The sequence below is a fragment of the Primulina eburnea genome, chromosome 9 (assembly GCF_022965805.1).
Source record: "Primulina eburnea isolate SZY01 chromosome 9, ASM2296580v1, whole genome shotgun sequence".
Classification (NCBI taxonomy): domain Eukaryota; kingdom Viridiplantae; phylum Streptophyta; class Magnoliopsida; order Lamiales; family Gesneriaceae; genus Primulina; species Primulina eburnea.
The window spans coordinates 121,788-140,010 of NC_133109.1; the positions used below are offsets into that span (position 1 = coordinate 121,788).

Here is an 18,223-nt window from a genome sequence, read left to right on the forward strand (position 1 = left end):
AACATTTTTATTTTTGAAACCAAGCATGCAACACGTCTTTTAAATGTCTTCCTTAAATCATAAAATCTCTTAGACATTTAAAAATCATAATTTAATCATGAACATTTCATAAACATTTAAAAATAATCATAATATCATAAAAACAACATTTAGGGCACTGCCATGACCTTTACTAATTTCTAGGTGTAAAAAGTCCGTTTTACCCCTGGACGTAAAATTTCCCGTTTTTGACATTTTCTTGAATTCATTGACTCTAACATGTCCCAAATAATTATTTAAGCCTACATGAATTTTCTCATATTTTTATTTAGCTTAAATCGAGGACTTTTAAATTAATCTTTAAATAAGACGTATTACTGCGTTTTAATCCCGAATTAAACCAAACCTTAATATAAAATTTCTAAATTAAAAACTTAGACTTATAATAATTATTTAAGCTTAAACATAATTTTTCATAATTTTATGAAGCATAAATTTAGGCGTTTCAATTAACTCGTTAATTAGCGTTTCGTGCGGCGATTAAATCCCGAATAAATCCAAAACTCGTTGTTTTGATCCCAAATTTTAAACATAGCATTTTTATGATTTATTCTACCCTTCCAAATCATGATCCACCCACGTTGACCCTTGGATCAATTTTTCCTTCTTTAATTTTCGTTTTTGACCCTTCGACGAACACACCGAGCCATCTCCCAATTTACTCGAGCCACACCCGAGCCACCTTGAGCCAAATCCTATCCAACCCATCTAGGGACTCTCCTGTACAAGCCCAGCCCGTAAAACCATGCCTGGCTTGACCAAAAACCTTCTGAAACCCAACCTAAAATTTGTACATGTGTGTGCGTAAGTTTCCTTGGTTCACTAGAACTCTTATCTAGTCTAGCCCCTTTCCAGCCAAGCCCACCTATCCCTAACCTTCCCTGGACCATGCCCAGACCGTACCATGACCAACCCAAGCCCCTGGCCCATGCAGTGAACCACCTGAAGCCAAAGACCAGAACCTGCGCGCTAAAGCTTCTCCTCACGCTGTGAGTTTCCTACTTCGGCTAGGACTTCCTGCTCGAGCCTCCCTCAAGCCCGAACCCTCCTGGCCCTCTCTGGAACACCCTGAGCCATAGCCTAAACGACCTAGCCCAGCCCTCTCTCGAGTCGCCTCCTGAAATCTCTCGGCCATTCCAAAACCTGCACGGGAAGAGTCCTTTCATGGAAGGACTCTTCTCCAGCCCCTTAGCGCGAGCCCTAGTCCTGTTAGGACCCTTCTTAGGACCTAACCCTGACCCCTAGGTCCCAACCACCAACCCTGGTTGAGCCCCAAGACCCCATGCAACACAAACAAAACTTGAACCTTGAACAAGCCAACCAAGACCCACGGCTCTTTTCTCTGTTTATCTTCCTAAAGTTCCAGCCTGATTCCTGTATTATTTATCATGTTTTTGGCTATAAACCATTCCTTATGACCCTATCCATGGCAGCCCCTTAAACAACATAAAAACATGATTTTGGACCAAATACATGCTTTAAAAATTCACATATTATTCAAAAACGAAATTGCTTCATGATGCACTTGTTTTTCATGCAAATTCAATTAAATAAAATACTATGGTGTGAAAGATGAGAAAAGGAAGAATTATGGCGTGCCTTTACGTTTTAAAAGCACGAAAAACCGTTGACGATTGAAGAACGGCGACGAAGAGACGATGGCTTGATGTTTCCCTTGAAAAATTGATGCTTTTCCCCTCATAAAAATTTGTGTGCCATGTGTTGTGTATAAAGTTGGGGTGGGGAGAGTTTTACTTTGTTTGGAGTGTGTGGCCGTGTATGTGTAGTGGTTTGGGGAGGGTTTTACCAATTTAAATACTAAATTATGTGATAACCAATCTTAGGCCCCCTTAAACAATTTATTTAAGCCCACTTAGCCCACTAATGTTTAATTAAAATGATTAGAAAAATTTTGTGTAGGAAACTTTGTGAGTTTATTAGCCGGGTTGCCAAAAAGCTCGCATTTTTAATGAAAAACCAATACCGATAAAATTTACGTCCCGGCGTATAAAATCACCTCAAAACCCCTTATTTTCAAAAATATAAAAAAAAAAAAAAAACACCCATAATTTAAATAATTAAAAACAATTATTTAATAAAGACATTTTACAATTTTTCAGCTATCGGTCTCCGTTCCTCGATCGCAACTCGAATAACCTTTAAAAATACATTTTAGTGCAACAATATAAAAATATATTTTCAACATGTCAAAATGCACAACATAATTATTAATGCAATTAAAGCAAATAATTAAAATACACAGGAATTTAATAATTGCATGCATGTGGTTTGCGTGGACTTTTAAATTTTCGGGGCGTTACAAAATGAATACGAGAAAACTGAACTACACAACAGAATGCGTATCAGCTAAATATTACACGTCATCAGTTGAAGAAGAAATATAACTGATCAGTTAAGGTAATCAGTTATGAGTTTTCAGCAATGAATCTTTCAGCTGATCTCTCAGTTGTGCACATCATCAATTGAGAACGACAACCAACAAATAGTACACAACAGACTGCAACTAGTAGTGGAACGCCGCATTTCAGAGATTGCAGTGTACGAATGTCAGAGAATATTGACGTGGCAATCAACGGATACATGGATTGAAACATTATTTAATATTACCGTTGAGAGGGAAGCCTATATATAGTTGAAGAGAGCAACTGAGAAAAAAAGGAGAAGAGACTACTATTCTATTCAATCTTGCTGTTACTCTGCAAAAAATCACAACTCGCATTCAGATATCAAAGCTCACTCTCATCAGATTTATCAGTAGAAATCAAGGCTACCTTTATGAGCTTGTTAGCACCTTGAAATCTGTATTAGATTTATATTCAAGTTGTGTTATATTCAGTCTCACTGTAAAAAGCTTTTGTAGTACTAAGAGTTTCAGTTTGGCAGTGTTAAATCCAAACTGAAGTGGATCAGTACAACGTGTGTATTTGATCAAAGTCTTTTAGTTAAGATCCTATCTTCGTGATAGAAGGGGTGATGTAGGAGTTATTCTATTCTCCGAACATCCAGAAACATATCGTGCATTTTTAATTTCAGCTACTTTCAGTTATTCTATCTTTAAGTCAGTTTACTTCTGCAACTATTTTTCAGTTAAACTGATTGTTATTGACTGACGAGATACCGAGTGTCAGTTTATTACTAACTTGAACACAACCTTCGAAAAGAATTTTTTTATCCGTTAGTGTTTATTCAACCCCCCCTTCTAAACACTTTCCACCTACTAACCGATCCTTTCAAGTGGTATCAGAGCAGGTTGTTCTAAGAAGAACATTTGAAGAAAACTGTGTTTTAAAAATCTCACTTTTTTATAGTGTTAAAAGCTATTTAAAAGTATCTCATACGATTTTCAAAACTATTTGAAAATATTTATATGTCGCTCTTTAGTAAAGAGTTGAGAGAATTGGCTCTGCAACTAATATTGCAGCCACTTCTTTAGACTCGTTACTAAAGATTTTTAATCAGCTTGCAGGGGACTGAGGAACATCTGCAAATAAATATTGTTCTAATAAATGTTGTTCTAAATTCAGTTACTCTCTCAGTCAACTAATAAATACTGTTCTAAATTCCTCTTATCTTTCCATCAAGTTTTAAAAGGGCATTTTTTTTCTCTTTTGCATTCAAAATTTCTTTAATTCAGTTGTCAAGGGGGAGCTTTTTAACAGAGTTTGAATGTACTAACCCTTAAACTGAATACATTGTGCTTAACTGTTCGAGTTTTGTAATTATCAAAAATGTGGAGATTGTTGGAACTTTTCTGATTCGCAATCTTGATTTTGATGATAACAAAACTCATTATTATTGTTACTAATAATCTATCTTTGTGCGCAGATAGCTTAAACTGATCTAATCAAGTTTACGAAGTCATAACTGAAGTTATTGGAGATACCAACTGATCGCCGAAACCAAATCAGTCCAACTGATTCTTTAAGCAAGCAGTTCAGTTGATAGTCCAGCTGATAGGTGATTCAGCAGGAAGACCTCAAAAGCTTGGTCAGCCGATGATGTGTCCAACTGACGATGAACCCAGCTAGCCAGTTCAACTGAAGGAGCTAAATCAGTTCAACTGAAGAGTCAACTGATTTAGCTAGCCCAACTTAAAATCAGTCAAACTGACCAAAATGAAGTATCAGTCAGAACCTTTCAGTTGTGGATCAAGACAAACTTTCAGCTAATGGATTCCAGCTATGCGTAAAGGTACAAACCGTTGTTCAGTCAAAGGACAAAAATGGCAGTTGCTTCAGAGCTTTAACGACAAAGACGCTTCAGAAGGACAGACAAAAGTCGAGACACAAAGTCCAAGATGCCAATTCAAAATGCAATGGATACAATAATTGAGTCTCACTGTACGATCAATTCTCTCCTGTCTATATAAAGAAGATATCAATGAAGACTAACACAGAGAGAGCATATATACAATACTAGAGAGAAAAGGGCACGCTCAGTTGCATATCATCTTTCAGAAGCACTTAAGCCCAGAGGGAATTCTTCATCGCTGTATCATCTTAGTTTAGAAGCCATTGTCCCATAGTGTGTGAGAACATTTGTTGTTCAGTTCTCACACACACTCACCATTCAAAAAACCATCTCGCACAAAGACGTTAAACTTGTGTATGTAGTCTTTCTCACATAGAAATTAAATAAGTGTTGACTGGAAGTTGCGGTTTTCAGTCGTAGCTAGGAGTTCAGTTTAGGCAGTGGATAAGTCCTAGCTGAGTGGGCTTGTACATGTAATTGTATGAATCAAAGTCTTCTAGTGTATCCTATCCTTGGAGATAGAAGGGGTGACATAGGAGCATTTTAAGTCTGAACATCCATAAACATATCTTGTGTAGCTAACTGATTAACTATTGTTTTCAAATTGTTTCGAGCAGTTGGAGTGTTCTTGTGTTCAGTTGTCACCGTAACTGAAATAAAAAAATGCAAAAACTAATATGTTTTATCTCAGTTAGTCAGTTTACATAAGTTAAAAATGCTTTCTAACATTTCATCTTTCTTTACGAAGGATTACTTCGAGTTTCTTCCGCTTGGTTTAAAACCAAACTCGATTTAATTCATCGGTAGCTGATGATTCAGAAAGATCATCTAAGTTCAAAGTTTTCAATGCCAAAAACATTCAGCCACCAACGACTAAACTGGACATGTCTCCTGATAAGTTTGTTAAGATCAAGAAGGAAATTGGGATTGAGCAGGCTTCTCCCAAGTCAGTTAAAAAGGCCAAGACTCTGGCACAACTGCAGATTACCAAGAGAAAAATGATCATCAGTGGATCAGATTCTGAGGAAACACCTTATCAGTTGATTACTAAGAAGCAAAGGACTCAGAAGACAAAGCCAATGGCTACGTTGGCTTCTATCCCAGCTGAAAGACTTAAGTCATCAGATTCTCAACAGTCTATTCAGGCTATTCCTCTGAAAGCTATTCCAACTGATAAGAAGAAGGAATCCGAAAAAGCTGCAGCTCCTATGATCCAAATCACTCGACCTTCGATCCTTGCTCCTGCTCGACCCAAGGGAATCGTCATTCAAGAACGAGTGGACATTACTCACTCTGGACTGAACATTCCACATATTCTTACTGATGAGAAAGGAAAAGGCAAGTGGATTGAAGAGCCCAGGCCGTCCAATGCCACTCAGACTCATATTGACCTCATCTGGGAACAGGTCAAAGTTTTTGCTAAATCAAAGCTGAAGGTTTATTATGAGTGGACTGAAAGGGGATCGGTTACGGTGACCGAAAGCGCAACGAAAGTTTAAAAATTTTATTTTCTTGTAGAAAATTTCGGCCACCATATGATTAAAGTGTAGCAAATACAAAAACACCAAATATGTCATACATAGGGTGTTATAAAAATGTACCTATCAATCACAAGGATTGATGTATGGCTCCAACTAAAGTGTAAACACCTTAGCTCTTGAATGGTAGAAACTATCTTCAAGCTTCCTTTGAGCACTCCTTGCTCAACTATTAAGCCCACCACCAACTAGCTAGAGCCCTTTTTATTTTGCACTAGAAAAATAAAAGGATTTTTCAAGGAGAAGTATATTTCTTTCCTCAACAATTGAAGAAGAAAGTTGGGAGAAAAACTTGGAGAGAATGCTAGAGAAGTTTCGGCCATATGGTGCCAAAAGGAAGGAAGGAGTCTAGCCTTGGTTCTTGAAAAAGTTGTCTCAAAAAGGTACAAAAGCATGCATGCCTTTTAACTCAAAAAGTTGACTCCAACCCTTCACTTCCCTTGCATGCAAATAAGCTTGGGCTTTTAACAATTACAAGGGTCCATGAACTTTTAATTTAAATTGTCTCAAACACATTTGAGCCCAATTAATCATTACTTGATTTTACTCAACCCACTAGTTTAATAATTATTTCCAATTGGGCTCTACAAGGCCCAATTAATTCAACACTTGAATTAATTTAATTATTTGGACTCTACTAGGCTCACTATTGTTTAATTAATTCAACACTTGAATTAATTTAATTTATTCCATAATAATGTTTATGAAAATAACAATTTTCAAATACATTATTCACTTGGCCAAATTTTAATTTTGGAACACTTCCAAAATTAAAATTTACATTTCTCTCATACAAGGTCATACTTCTATTTTTTCTTATGCCTATAAACTCATTTATAAGCCGTTCAACACATTGAACTATTTTCTCCTTTATAGAAGTCATCCTTCTAATTTTCCTTACGCTTATAAACTCCTTTATAAGCCGTTCAACACATTGAACTATTTTACTTCTCAACGGGATCTAGAAAGCTAGTACTTGTGTGGCCCTCAATGGTTCATTGATACAACTAGCCGTGGGTTCACATCTCCATGTGATTCGGACTAAACATGTCCTTATTCGAGCATAACCCAATTGCTTCATTCTTACTTATCAACTCCTTGATAATAAGAACGTCAGAACTCAAGTCTGATAGCACCCACCCAATCATGTTAAACGTCTAGCAGCATCACTTACATGATTCCCTAGGTATCGAATGATAGTGCCTGCAAGAACCATTCAATTATGGTTAGCGTACAGTACGGTCCCTTCATCTCATATATCCCGACCGATTCGAAAACCATTGGTTTATCGAGAGTTGTCAATGACTCGATACTATGTGTCATGTCGTAGTTACATAGATGGTGTAATCTATGAAACCCCTTTCATAATTACCACCATACTCTGATCAGAGATTTCAAACTACATACACATGAAAACACATAGGATATCCATACCCATAGGTAAGAGGTGAATCCCCGACTACAATGCATTGACTCATATATGTTTCGACATAACACCCAACCTTGCCATCTGATGACCACATAAGAGTCGGTAAACAAGTCAAAGTGAAACGCTAGCACATAGAGTCTCAATGTTGTCCCGGGTCATAAGGACTAATGGTGTACAACCATAAACTAGGACGTTTCCACTCGATAAGTGAGAACCACTTGGAAAGTCCTTTAATGGAGGGTTGTTCAGTGCACTCTACCAGGAGCACCTATCTGCATGCTCGGACATCACAATGTCCCCTACCAATGAAATATGGTACTCACATCGCAGATACTAGTCTCAAACTCGAGCGGCCTATATCCTTCTTAGCGGCGGCTGATTCGAGTAGGAACCGTTTAGAATATACAGTATTCCAAATATGAGTTTCATGATACTCATCATATGAGCATCTCATATTCTTTCTACTATTTGTATTTTCAAGGGCTTTATCTATGCAGCTTGCATGGCTATACAGATAAAGATGTGCCATAATAATAATTTCAAATATTATTAAAATAAAGATTGCTTATACATATAGTTTCATTGTGAACACTCGGCCAACACTTGGCTCGACGGGCACCTACTCTAACAATCTCCCACTTGCACTAGAGCCAACTACCCATATGCTTCAAACCCATTGATTCGCGATGCATCTCGAATAATGGTTCAGGTAAAGGCTTAGCTAGTGGATCAAAAACATTATCTGCAGATCCGACTAAGTCGATAGACACCTCTCCTCTTTCCACAATCTCTCCGAGGATGTGGTACTTTCTCAATACGTGTTTGTATTTCTGATGAGACATTTGGCTCCTCAGCCTGAGCTAAGGCTCCCGTGTTGTCACACATCACCGGGATAGGAGCAACTCTATTAGGAATGACGCCCAACTCTTGGACAAAATTCCTTATCCAAACAGCCTCCTTTGCTGCATCCGATGCAGCAATGTATTCGGCCTCAGTGTTGGAATCCGCAGTACTGTCTTGCTTGGAACTCTTCCAAGAGACAGCAGCACCATTGAGCATGAATACGAACCCAAAGGTTGACCTTCTTATACACACAGGGTTCCTCAGGATTCTTAGTAAAACCAAACTCTTTGATTGTACTATCGAATATGAGGTTCCAACTCCTAGATTCCTGCTATAGACCATAAATAGATCTCTGAAGTTTGCATCCCATATGTTCACTTCCGATAGATGTAAAACCTTTCAGGTTAAGACATGTAAATCACTTTCTTAAAATCCCCATAAATAAACACTGTTTTGACATCCATCTGCCATATCTCATAGTCATACCATGCAGCTATGGCTAGCAATATCCTTATAGATTTGAACATTGCAACTGAAGAAAGATTTCCTCAAAGTCAACTCCTTGTCTTTGAGTATATCCTTTTGCCATCAATCGCGCCTTGAAGGTCAATACCTTCTCATCCACCCCAAGTCCCTATGGGAACAGTTCCCTCAGGTGGATCCACAAGATTCCACACTTGGTTCGAATGCATAAAATTCATCTCAGATTCCATTGCTTCAAGCCACTTGGATGAATCGGCATCAGATAACGCTTCTTTGAAGGTCCTTGAATCACATCCATTGTTAGGCTCATCATGGCCCTCTTCAAGAAGCAGACCATACCTCATAGGTGGTCTCGAGACTCTCTCGTATCTTCTAGGAGCTTGTATCTCCTCTCTTGGCTCTTCGGGTGTGGGTTCTACAACTGTGGGTGTCTCTCGAACATTTTCGAGTTCTATCATCTCGCCTTTTTTATCCAATAGAAATTTCTTTTCCAAAAAGTTTTCATTCCTAGAAACAAACACCTTTGTTTCTTGGGGATGATAGAAATAATATCCAACGGAATTCCTTGGATATCGCACAAAGTAGCATAAAATGGATCGAATATCCAATTTATCTCCCACTACCTGCTTCATAAGCAGGGCACCCCCATATTCTAAGATAAAAATACTTAGGAGGCTTACCCATCCATATCTCATATGGTGTATGCCTTTGAATGGACATTTAGTGGAATATCTTTTAATTTTAAGTTATAGAGATCGTTTTCAAGTTCTCAAGTACCAATTAAACATTCATTCTTGTAAATGTTGCAAACACCTTTGCTAAATAGACAAGAATATCCATCTTTATCACAATAGAAATGGAAACAATGTTTTTCACCAAAAAGGTACAAACAAAACATCTCTTAAAAATTAACTTAAAATCATTGTTCAACAATAAGTAAACATTTCTTAAGGTCTTGGCAGCAACTCTTGCTCCATTGCCTATCCTCAAGAAGGTCTCACCTTCCCTTAGTCTCCTACTTCTTCCCATCACCTGCAACACATTACAGAGATGTGATCCACATCCGGTATCCAATACCCAAGAAGTAGAGTTAATTGAAATGTTTACTTTAATGTAGAACATACCATTTCCAGAACCTTTCTGGGCAAGATATTCCTTGCAATTACGCCTCCAATGTCCAGGGTTCTTGCAGTGATGACAAACATCAGCAGTCTTGTCAGCCTTGACTGGTGTGGCTGCCACAACGGGATTCGGAGATTGCCTCATCAAGGGCACGTTCTTCTTGGGATGTTGGAAAGAACACTTCTTTCCCTTTCCATGTGGATCAATCTTCGTACCAGATGAAGAACCCACATAAAGAACCAACTTCTCTTTCTTGATGGTGGATTCAAACGTAACAAGCATATTCACCAACTCCTCAAGGGTCGGCTCTAGCTTGTTCATGTTGAAATTCACCACAAAAGGATCAAATGAGATAGGCAGTGACAAGAGCAACACGTCGGTGGTCAACTCCGAAGGCAACATCAAATCCATGCCAACGAGCTTGTCCACAAGCCCAATCAACTTTATTCCATGCTCATGGACTGAAGCCCCATCTCGCATGCGTAAGTGATTAGCTCTTTCATGGTCGCATGCCTAAAAGGTCGTGTTTGCTGACCAATGAGCTCATTGAGATGCATATGAATGTCAGCAGCATTCTTTGCATCCTCAAAACACCTCTGCAGCTCATCATTCATAGAAGCCTGCATATAACACTTGGCTTTCAAGTCATGGTCATACCAATCCTTGTAAGTCTGCAATTCCTCAGGAGTGCAGTCAGTCGGAGCCTCAACAGGGGGCGACTCAGTAAGTGTATATGCTATCCTTTCCGAATTCAAGACGATTTTCAGGTTTCTTAGCCAAGTGAGGTAATTAGGTCCAGTTAATATTTGTTTGTCGAGTATTGCAAATATCGGATTGCGAATCGAAGACATTGTCAATTTGTACTGAAAAGTAAGAACAGATAAATGTTGATGACTATTTCAAAATATTTAGTAAGATATAAAGTATGGACTTTTACTTTATAAATATTCGCTCCCACTGTTTTGACATATTTCACTACCTTCTAGTGAAAACGGGAAACTCCTTTCCTCAGTAGGTACGTAAGGTCCAATTAGCGAATTATGATCCCGAATAATATCAACCAATCACAATTCCTAAAAGGTAGTTTCCAATTGCATCGCCATGCAACCCTCTACGTAAACTTTTGTCTCACGTTTGATTAGGACCCAATAATATGACGTCGTTCATCTTCACGTGTCAAGCCTAACCCATCGATATTGAACCTTAATGGACGGTCGCCATGAGTTCCCTCAATAATATGAGCCGAAATCATGGGAGTTCCACGTAGTTCACATCACCATGTCAACGGATGTCACAGCTTTCCGGCACCCAAAGCCCCCCCAATAATATGAGCCGAGCCCCGAGTACGGGTAGCGTTCATCATGCACCCATTGTCGATGGAAGACAAGGAAATTATAAACAAATTTATAATTTCCCTTTTCGGGCTTGATATTAATTTTGAATCTTATTCAAAATGAGGGTTTTAATTTTGAAAGGTCTCATCATTAATTTTATTTAAAAGCTCGCCATGTTTGATCGTATGTTTGCCGGATTCATGCAACTTTGTTATTATCATAATAATAACGCACATACTCATTATTTATAACATATCATGCATATATTATAAATAGAAAACAAGACAAGGATGATCAATCGCCCCAACACTAATGGTCCGTGTGAGCCAAACACGGGCCAAGGTCCAATCCTAGGGAAATGCACGGGATGCAAATGCAACTATTACATTAGCTTCCAATATTTACATGTCTTCAATCTTCATAATCATCATGGCCACCATCTTCCAATCTTGATCATCCACTATACTAATATTTACAAATAAATATCCATGGCAAATAGGGATACATCTCATGGGGTGGGAACGGGCCATAAACCAAGCCCACTTTATAAATTGATAATTATTACAATCATTCAACACAAAATATCCTAGCATACACCTAGCAAATTGGGCTTGGGCTTTTGATCATCCTTCATGCATAATATCACATATCATACACCATCAATTAATTATCACAATAATTAATTGATCCAATATTATATATCTTGATCCAATCACTAACCGCCACAATTATAAATTAAATTAACAAAGTATACAAACCCCTTTGTCTACTTTCAAATTAATTTATTTATAACCGAATTTCTTGTAAATCACCATTTACTATAAATAATTAAAGTCCTACTTCAATTATTTATTTTATGAGAAAATATGTGCAACATTTGTAAATTTAAATTTAAGGGCCCAAAACTTATTTTTCACCAAAAATATTTTGGCCCATTTAAATTTCACAAATTATGTTAGCCATCCAATGGCCCAACAACTCAAGGCCCATGACACTTTGATATTCCCAAACATTTTTGGAAACCCTAGTCGTCATCGCCGTCGTCGGAGCTCCGTCTCCGGATTCCGACAACCAAAAAAAATTTTTTTTATTTTAAAAACAGCAAATTTCGGGCTGCCTTTTTGCGGCCCGAAATTCTCGGGCAGTGCGAAACGGGCAGCAACAAGCTGCCCGAAAATCAAAAAAATTTTTTGGCCTTCATATTTTGTTGCACAATATTGGTCTCATGCGGTTAGAAATCAATCTCAACATAATATTATGTAAATGGTACACAAAAACGTAACCATAGCTCGGATACCACTTGAAAGGGGATCGGTTACGGTGACCGGAAGCGCAACGGAAGTTTAAAAATTTTATTTTCTTGTAGAAAATTTCGGCCACCATATGATTAAAGTGTAGCAAATACAAAAACACCAAATATGTCATACATAGGGTGTTATAAAAATGTACCTACCAATCACAAGGATTGATGTATGGCTCCAACTAAGATGTAAACACCTTAGCTCTTGAATGATAGAAACTATCTTCAAGCTTCCTTTGAGCACTCTTTGCTCAACTATTAAGCCCACCACAAACTAGCTAGAGCCCCTTTTATTTTGCACTAGAAAAATAAAAGGATTTTTCAAGGAGAAGTATATTTCTTTCCTCAACAATTGAAGAAGAAAATTGGGAGAAAAACTTGGAGAGAATTCTAGAGAAGTTTCGGCCATATGGTGCAAAAAGGAAGGAAGGAGTCTAGCTTTGGTTCTTGAAAAAGTTCTCTCAAAAAGGTACAAAAGCATGCATGCCTTTTAACTCAAAAAGTTGACTCCAACTCTTCACCTCCCTTGCATGCAAATAAGCTTGGGCTTGTAACAATTACAAGGGCCCATGAACTTTTAATTAAATTGTCTCAAACACATTTGAGCCCAATTAATCCTTGATTTTACTCAAGCCCACTAGTTTAATAATTATTTCCAATTGGGCTCTACAAGGCCCAATTAATTCAACACTTGAATTAATTTAATTATTTGGACTCTACTAGGTCCACTAGTGTTTAATTAATTCAACACTTGAATTAATTTAATTTAGTCCATAATAATGTTTATGAAAATCACAATTTTCAAATACATTATTCACTTGGCCAAATTTTAATTTAGGAACACTTCCAAAAATTAAAATTTACATTTCTCTCATAGAAGTCATACTTCTATTTTTTCTTATGCCTATAAACTCATTTATAAGCCGTTCAACACATTGAACTATTTTCTCCTTTATAGAAGTCATCCTTCTAATTTTCCTTACGCTTATAAACTCCTTTATAAGCCGTTCAACACATTGAACTATTTTACTTCTCAACGGGGTCTAGAAAGCTAGTACTTGTGTGGCCCTCAATGGTTCATTGATACAACTAGCTGTGGGTTCACATCTCCATGTGATTCGGACTAAACATGTCCTTATTCGAGCATAACCCAATTGTTCCATTTTTACTTATCAACTCCTTGATAATAAGAACGACAGAACTCAGGTCTGATAGTACCCACCCAATCATGTTAAACGTCTAGCAGCATCGCTTACGTGATTCCCTAGGTATCAAATGATAGTACCTGCAAGAACCATTCAATTATGGTTAGCGTACAGTACGGTCCCTTCATTTCATATATCCCGACCGATTCGACAACCATTGGTTTATCGAGAGTTGTCAATGAATCGATACTATGTGTCATGTCGTAGTTGTATAGATGGTGTAATCTATGAAACCCCTTTCATAATTACCATCATACTCTGATCAGAGATTTCAAACTACATACACATGAAAACACTTAGGATATCCATACCCGTAGGTAAGCGGTGAATCCCCGACTACCATGCATAGACTCCTATATGTTTCGACATAACACTCAACCTTGCCACCTGATGACCCCATAAGAGTCGGTAAACAAGTCAAAGTGAAACGCTAGCACATAGAGTCTCAATGTTGTCCCGGGTCATAAGGACTAATGGTGTACAACCATAAACTAGGACGTTTCCACTCGATAAGTGGGAACCACTTGGAAAGTCCTTTAATGGAGGGTTGTTCAGTGCACTCTACCAGGAGCACCTATCTACATGCTCGGACATCACAATGTCCCCTACCAATGAAACATGGTACTCACATAGCAGATACTAGTCTCAAACTCGAGCGGCCTATATCCTTCTTAGCGGCGGCTGATTCGACTAGGAACCGTTTAGAATATACAGTATTCCAAATATGAGTTTCATGATACTCATCATATGAGAATCTCATATTCTTTCTACTATTTGTATATTCAAGGGCTTTATCTATGCAGCTTGCATGGGTATACAGATAAAGATGTGCCATAATAATAATTTCAAATATTATTAAAATAAAGATTTCTTATACATAGAGTTTCATTGTGAACACTCTACCAACACTTGGCTCGACGGACACCTACTCTAACATGGACTAGGTTCAGAACGCACACATTTGCCAACCAGCTGAAAAAGAAGTCAAAGCTGAATACATTCATCAAGCTGGAGGCAACTGTTATCAGAATGGTCAAGGCTGCTACAATAATTCAGGCTTTGGGAAGAAAGAACTATTTTTTTGATCAAATCAGGGCCAAGAAGTTGGGCAAACTGATTGAGAAATTGAAAAGCAACTATATTCCCACTAGTCCAACTGCCTATAAAGATCGAGATGTGATCACACAGCTAGAAAGTGATCTTATGGGTCTGCAATCACAGATAAAATTTTGGGAGATGGATCAAGAACTAATCAATCATGAAGGCACTTCCGATGATGAAGAAGATAAATCGCCTTCTCAACACAGAGAGCCATCCCCTGTACAAGCTGCTGCTCCAACTGAAGAGCCAGTACATGATATACCTCAATCTACTGCTGCTGATCATCAAATATATTCAGAAGCTGACTTGTCACTCGCAAATATTGATGAAATCATTCATTCAGTAATACAAGAATCTCAAACCAATGCACCTATTTCTGAATCAGGTGATCACTCAGCTGATCAAGCAGCTCAAGAGACTCCTATTTTAATTAAATAGTCAGCTGAGCATGTTGTCTCTGCTGAACCTGTTGATCAAACTGTTGGACCAGCTCATTCACCAGATCGTGAGATCGCTGACACTATGGAGGCTCAGTTGCTCAGCTTTGAAAATTTACCAACTGAAGAGCCAGCACAAGTTTCAGCTGATTATCAAACAGTAGCAATAGTTGATGATCCTTCAGCTGAATATCCCGTAGACTCTCTTATTCAGCAAGAAAATTCATATGTTGCTCAGGATCAATCTTCACGTCCTCTAGTTCAAGAAGAAGTCATTGAAACAATTGTTCCAGAACAAAATATTGTTGAAACAATCATATCTGACAGGACCTTGGTGGTCTTTGATCAAGTCTCAAAGGAACAAGAACCTGAAACGTCTGGACAGTCACCTCCTCATTCATCCACAGATTCTGACTTAGTTATTGAAGAAATTCAGGATCCTCAAAATAACATGAATCAGATGATTACTTCCATCAACAAAATTCAGCATACTCAAGTGGCTCACACTCTGAAGCTAGAACATTCTGAAGTATTCAACTCAGAAAAACTGAAGGCAATACAAGCTGCCGTAACCTCTCTTTCTATTGCAGTAGATGACATTCAAAAGAACAGAGGTTTAGCAAAGAGTCTCACTGCCACTCAAGAGTCTATTAGCAAACGAGTTGCAGGTCTGGAGACTTCTTTTTCAAGAAAAATAGACCTTTTGCAAACCACAATGCTTTCTGGTGTCTCAAGCATCTCCACTACTGTCAGCATCCTATCAACTGATGTTCGAAGATTATCTATTAAAATGGATACGTTTGACAAAAAGAGGGAAAAGATCAAAGAGATTCTAGAACAACAGAAGAAGTCTTCTAGCTGAAAAGCAGTCATTTTTGAAGAGCAGTTATTGTATTTTTGAAGACTATCTTTTCAGTTCAATTGATCAAATCCTTATGTTATCTACAATGAGTTCAGTTGTTCAGTTTTTATTCACTTAGTTTTGTCAAACACCATAAAGGGGGAAATTGTTGAAAACTAAGTTTTGGCGTTTGACAAATTGCAAACCAACTGTTTATGCAACTAAATGAATACGAGAAAACTGAACTACACAACAGAATGCGTACCAGCTAAATATTACACGTCATCAGTTGAAGCAGAAATATAACTGATCAGTTAAGGTAATCAGTTATGAGTTTTCAGCCATGAATCTTTTAGCTGATCTCTCAGTTGTACACATCATCAAATTAGAACGACAACCGACAAATAGTACACAACAGACTGCAACTAGTAGTGAAACGCCGCATTTCAGAGATTGCAGTGTACGAATGTCAGGGAATATTGACGTGGCAATCAACGGATACATGGATTCAAACATTATTTAATATTACCGTTGAGAGGGAAGCCTATATATAGTTGAAGAGAGTAACTGAGAAAAAAAGGAGAAGTGACTACTATTCTATTCTATCTTGCTGTTACACTGCAAAAAACTCACAACTCGCATTCAGATATCAAAGCTCACTCTCATCAGATTTATCAGTAGCAATCAAGGCTACCTTTATTAGCTTGTTAGCACCTTGAAATCTTTATTAGATTTATATTCAAGTTGTGTTATATTCAGTCGCACTATAAAAAGCTTTTGTAGTACTAAGAGTTTTAGTTTGACAGTGTTAAGTCCAAACTGAAGTGGGTCAGTACAACGTGTGTATTTGATCAAAGTCTTTTAGTTAAGATCCTATCTTCGTGATAGAATGGGTGACGTAGGAGTTATTCCATTCTCCGAACATCCAGAAACATATCATGCATTTTTAATTTCAGCTACTTTCAGTTATTCTATCTTTCAGTCAGTTTACTTCCGCAACTGTTTTTCAGTTAAACTGATTGTTATTGACTGACGAGATACCGAGTGTCAGTTTATTACTAACCTGAACACAATCTTCGAAAAGAATTTTTTTATCCGTGAGTGTTTATTCAACCCCCTTTCTAAACACTTTCCACCTACTAACCGATCCTTTCAAAGTGAGAATCAAGTATTTGGCCACTTGTCGAGACTTGAGCTGGAGGAGAAGAGAGAAGAGGGAGCTATACAGGACACCTTTTCGGATGAGCAGCTCTTTGAGGTAAACTCTGTACTTCCTTGGTTTGCTGATATTGCTAATTTTTTGTCTTGCGGCACCCTTCCTCCAGATTTGAGCTATCATCAGAAAAAGAAGTTCGTCCATGATATCAAGTTCTTTTATTGGGATGATCCATTTGTGTATAAGAGGTGTTCTGACCAAGTGATTAAGAGATGCGTGGAGGGTATCGAAGCACATCAAATTCTGGAGAAATGTCATTCTTCACCATATGGTGGACATTTTGGAGCGTCACGAACAGTAGCTAAGGTATTGCAATCTAGTTTTTATTGGCCTAATTTGTTTAAAGATAGTTATACCTTAGTAAAATCATATGATAGATGCCAGAGGTTAGGAAACATCTCCAAGCATCACGAATTACCACTGACAAATGTCTTGGAAGTGGAACTTTTTGACGTTTGGGGCATTGATTTCATGGTTTCCTTTCCCCCTTCTTTTGGATATTCTTATATTGTATTAGCTGTGGATTATGTTTCGAAATGGGTGGAAGCAATCGCAACCAATACTAATGACGCTCGTGTTGTTGCTAAATTCGTGCATAAGAACATCTTCACCAGGTTTAGAACACCGAGAGCTGTCATAAGTGACGAAGGTACGCATTTTTGCAATAGGATTTTCAACTCACTTTTGGCTAAATACAGTGTGAAGCACAAAGTGGCACTAGCATATCATCCTCAGTCAAATGGACAAGCTGAAATATCCAACCGGGAAATTAAACAAATACTGGAAAATATTGTCAACACTAATCGGAAGGATTGGGCCATTAAGTTGGATGACGCATTATAGGCTTATCAGACTGCATTCAAGACTCCTATTGGGATGTCACCGTACCGGCTGGTTTTTGGTATGTATAAACGGGTCGTTCTCTTATAAGGATAAGTCCGCTCATACGGAATAAAATGTGCAGATTTAGAAAGTCGATTAATAATAATCCAAATAGCATCAGAGCCCTTGGGCGAACAAGGTAAATGAGTCACAAAGTCCATAGCAATATGTTCCTAATTCC

General features: G+C 37.9%; 1 protein-coding gene across 1 annotated transcript; it reads right to left on the reverse strand.

Moving 5' to 3' along the window:
* Positions 1–9,508: 9,508 nt before the first annotated feature.
* On the reverse strand, positions 9,509–10,152 carry LOC140841205 (uncharacterized). The gene is made up of 2 exons (XM_073208468.1): positions 9,729–10,152; positions 9,509–9,636 (listed from the first exon to the last, which is right to left on the reverse strand). Exons 1-2 carry the CDS (start codon positions 10,135–10,137, stop codon positions 9,620–9,622), a joined length of 426 nt encoding a protein of 141 aa, XP_073064569.1. The 5' UTR covers positions 10,138–10,152; the 3' UTR covers positions 9,509–9,619.
* Positions 10,153–18,223: the final 8,071 nt, after the last annotated feature.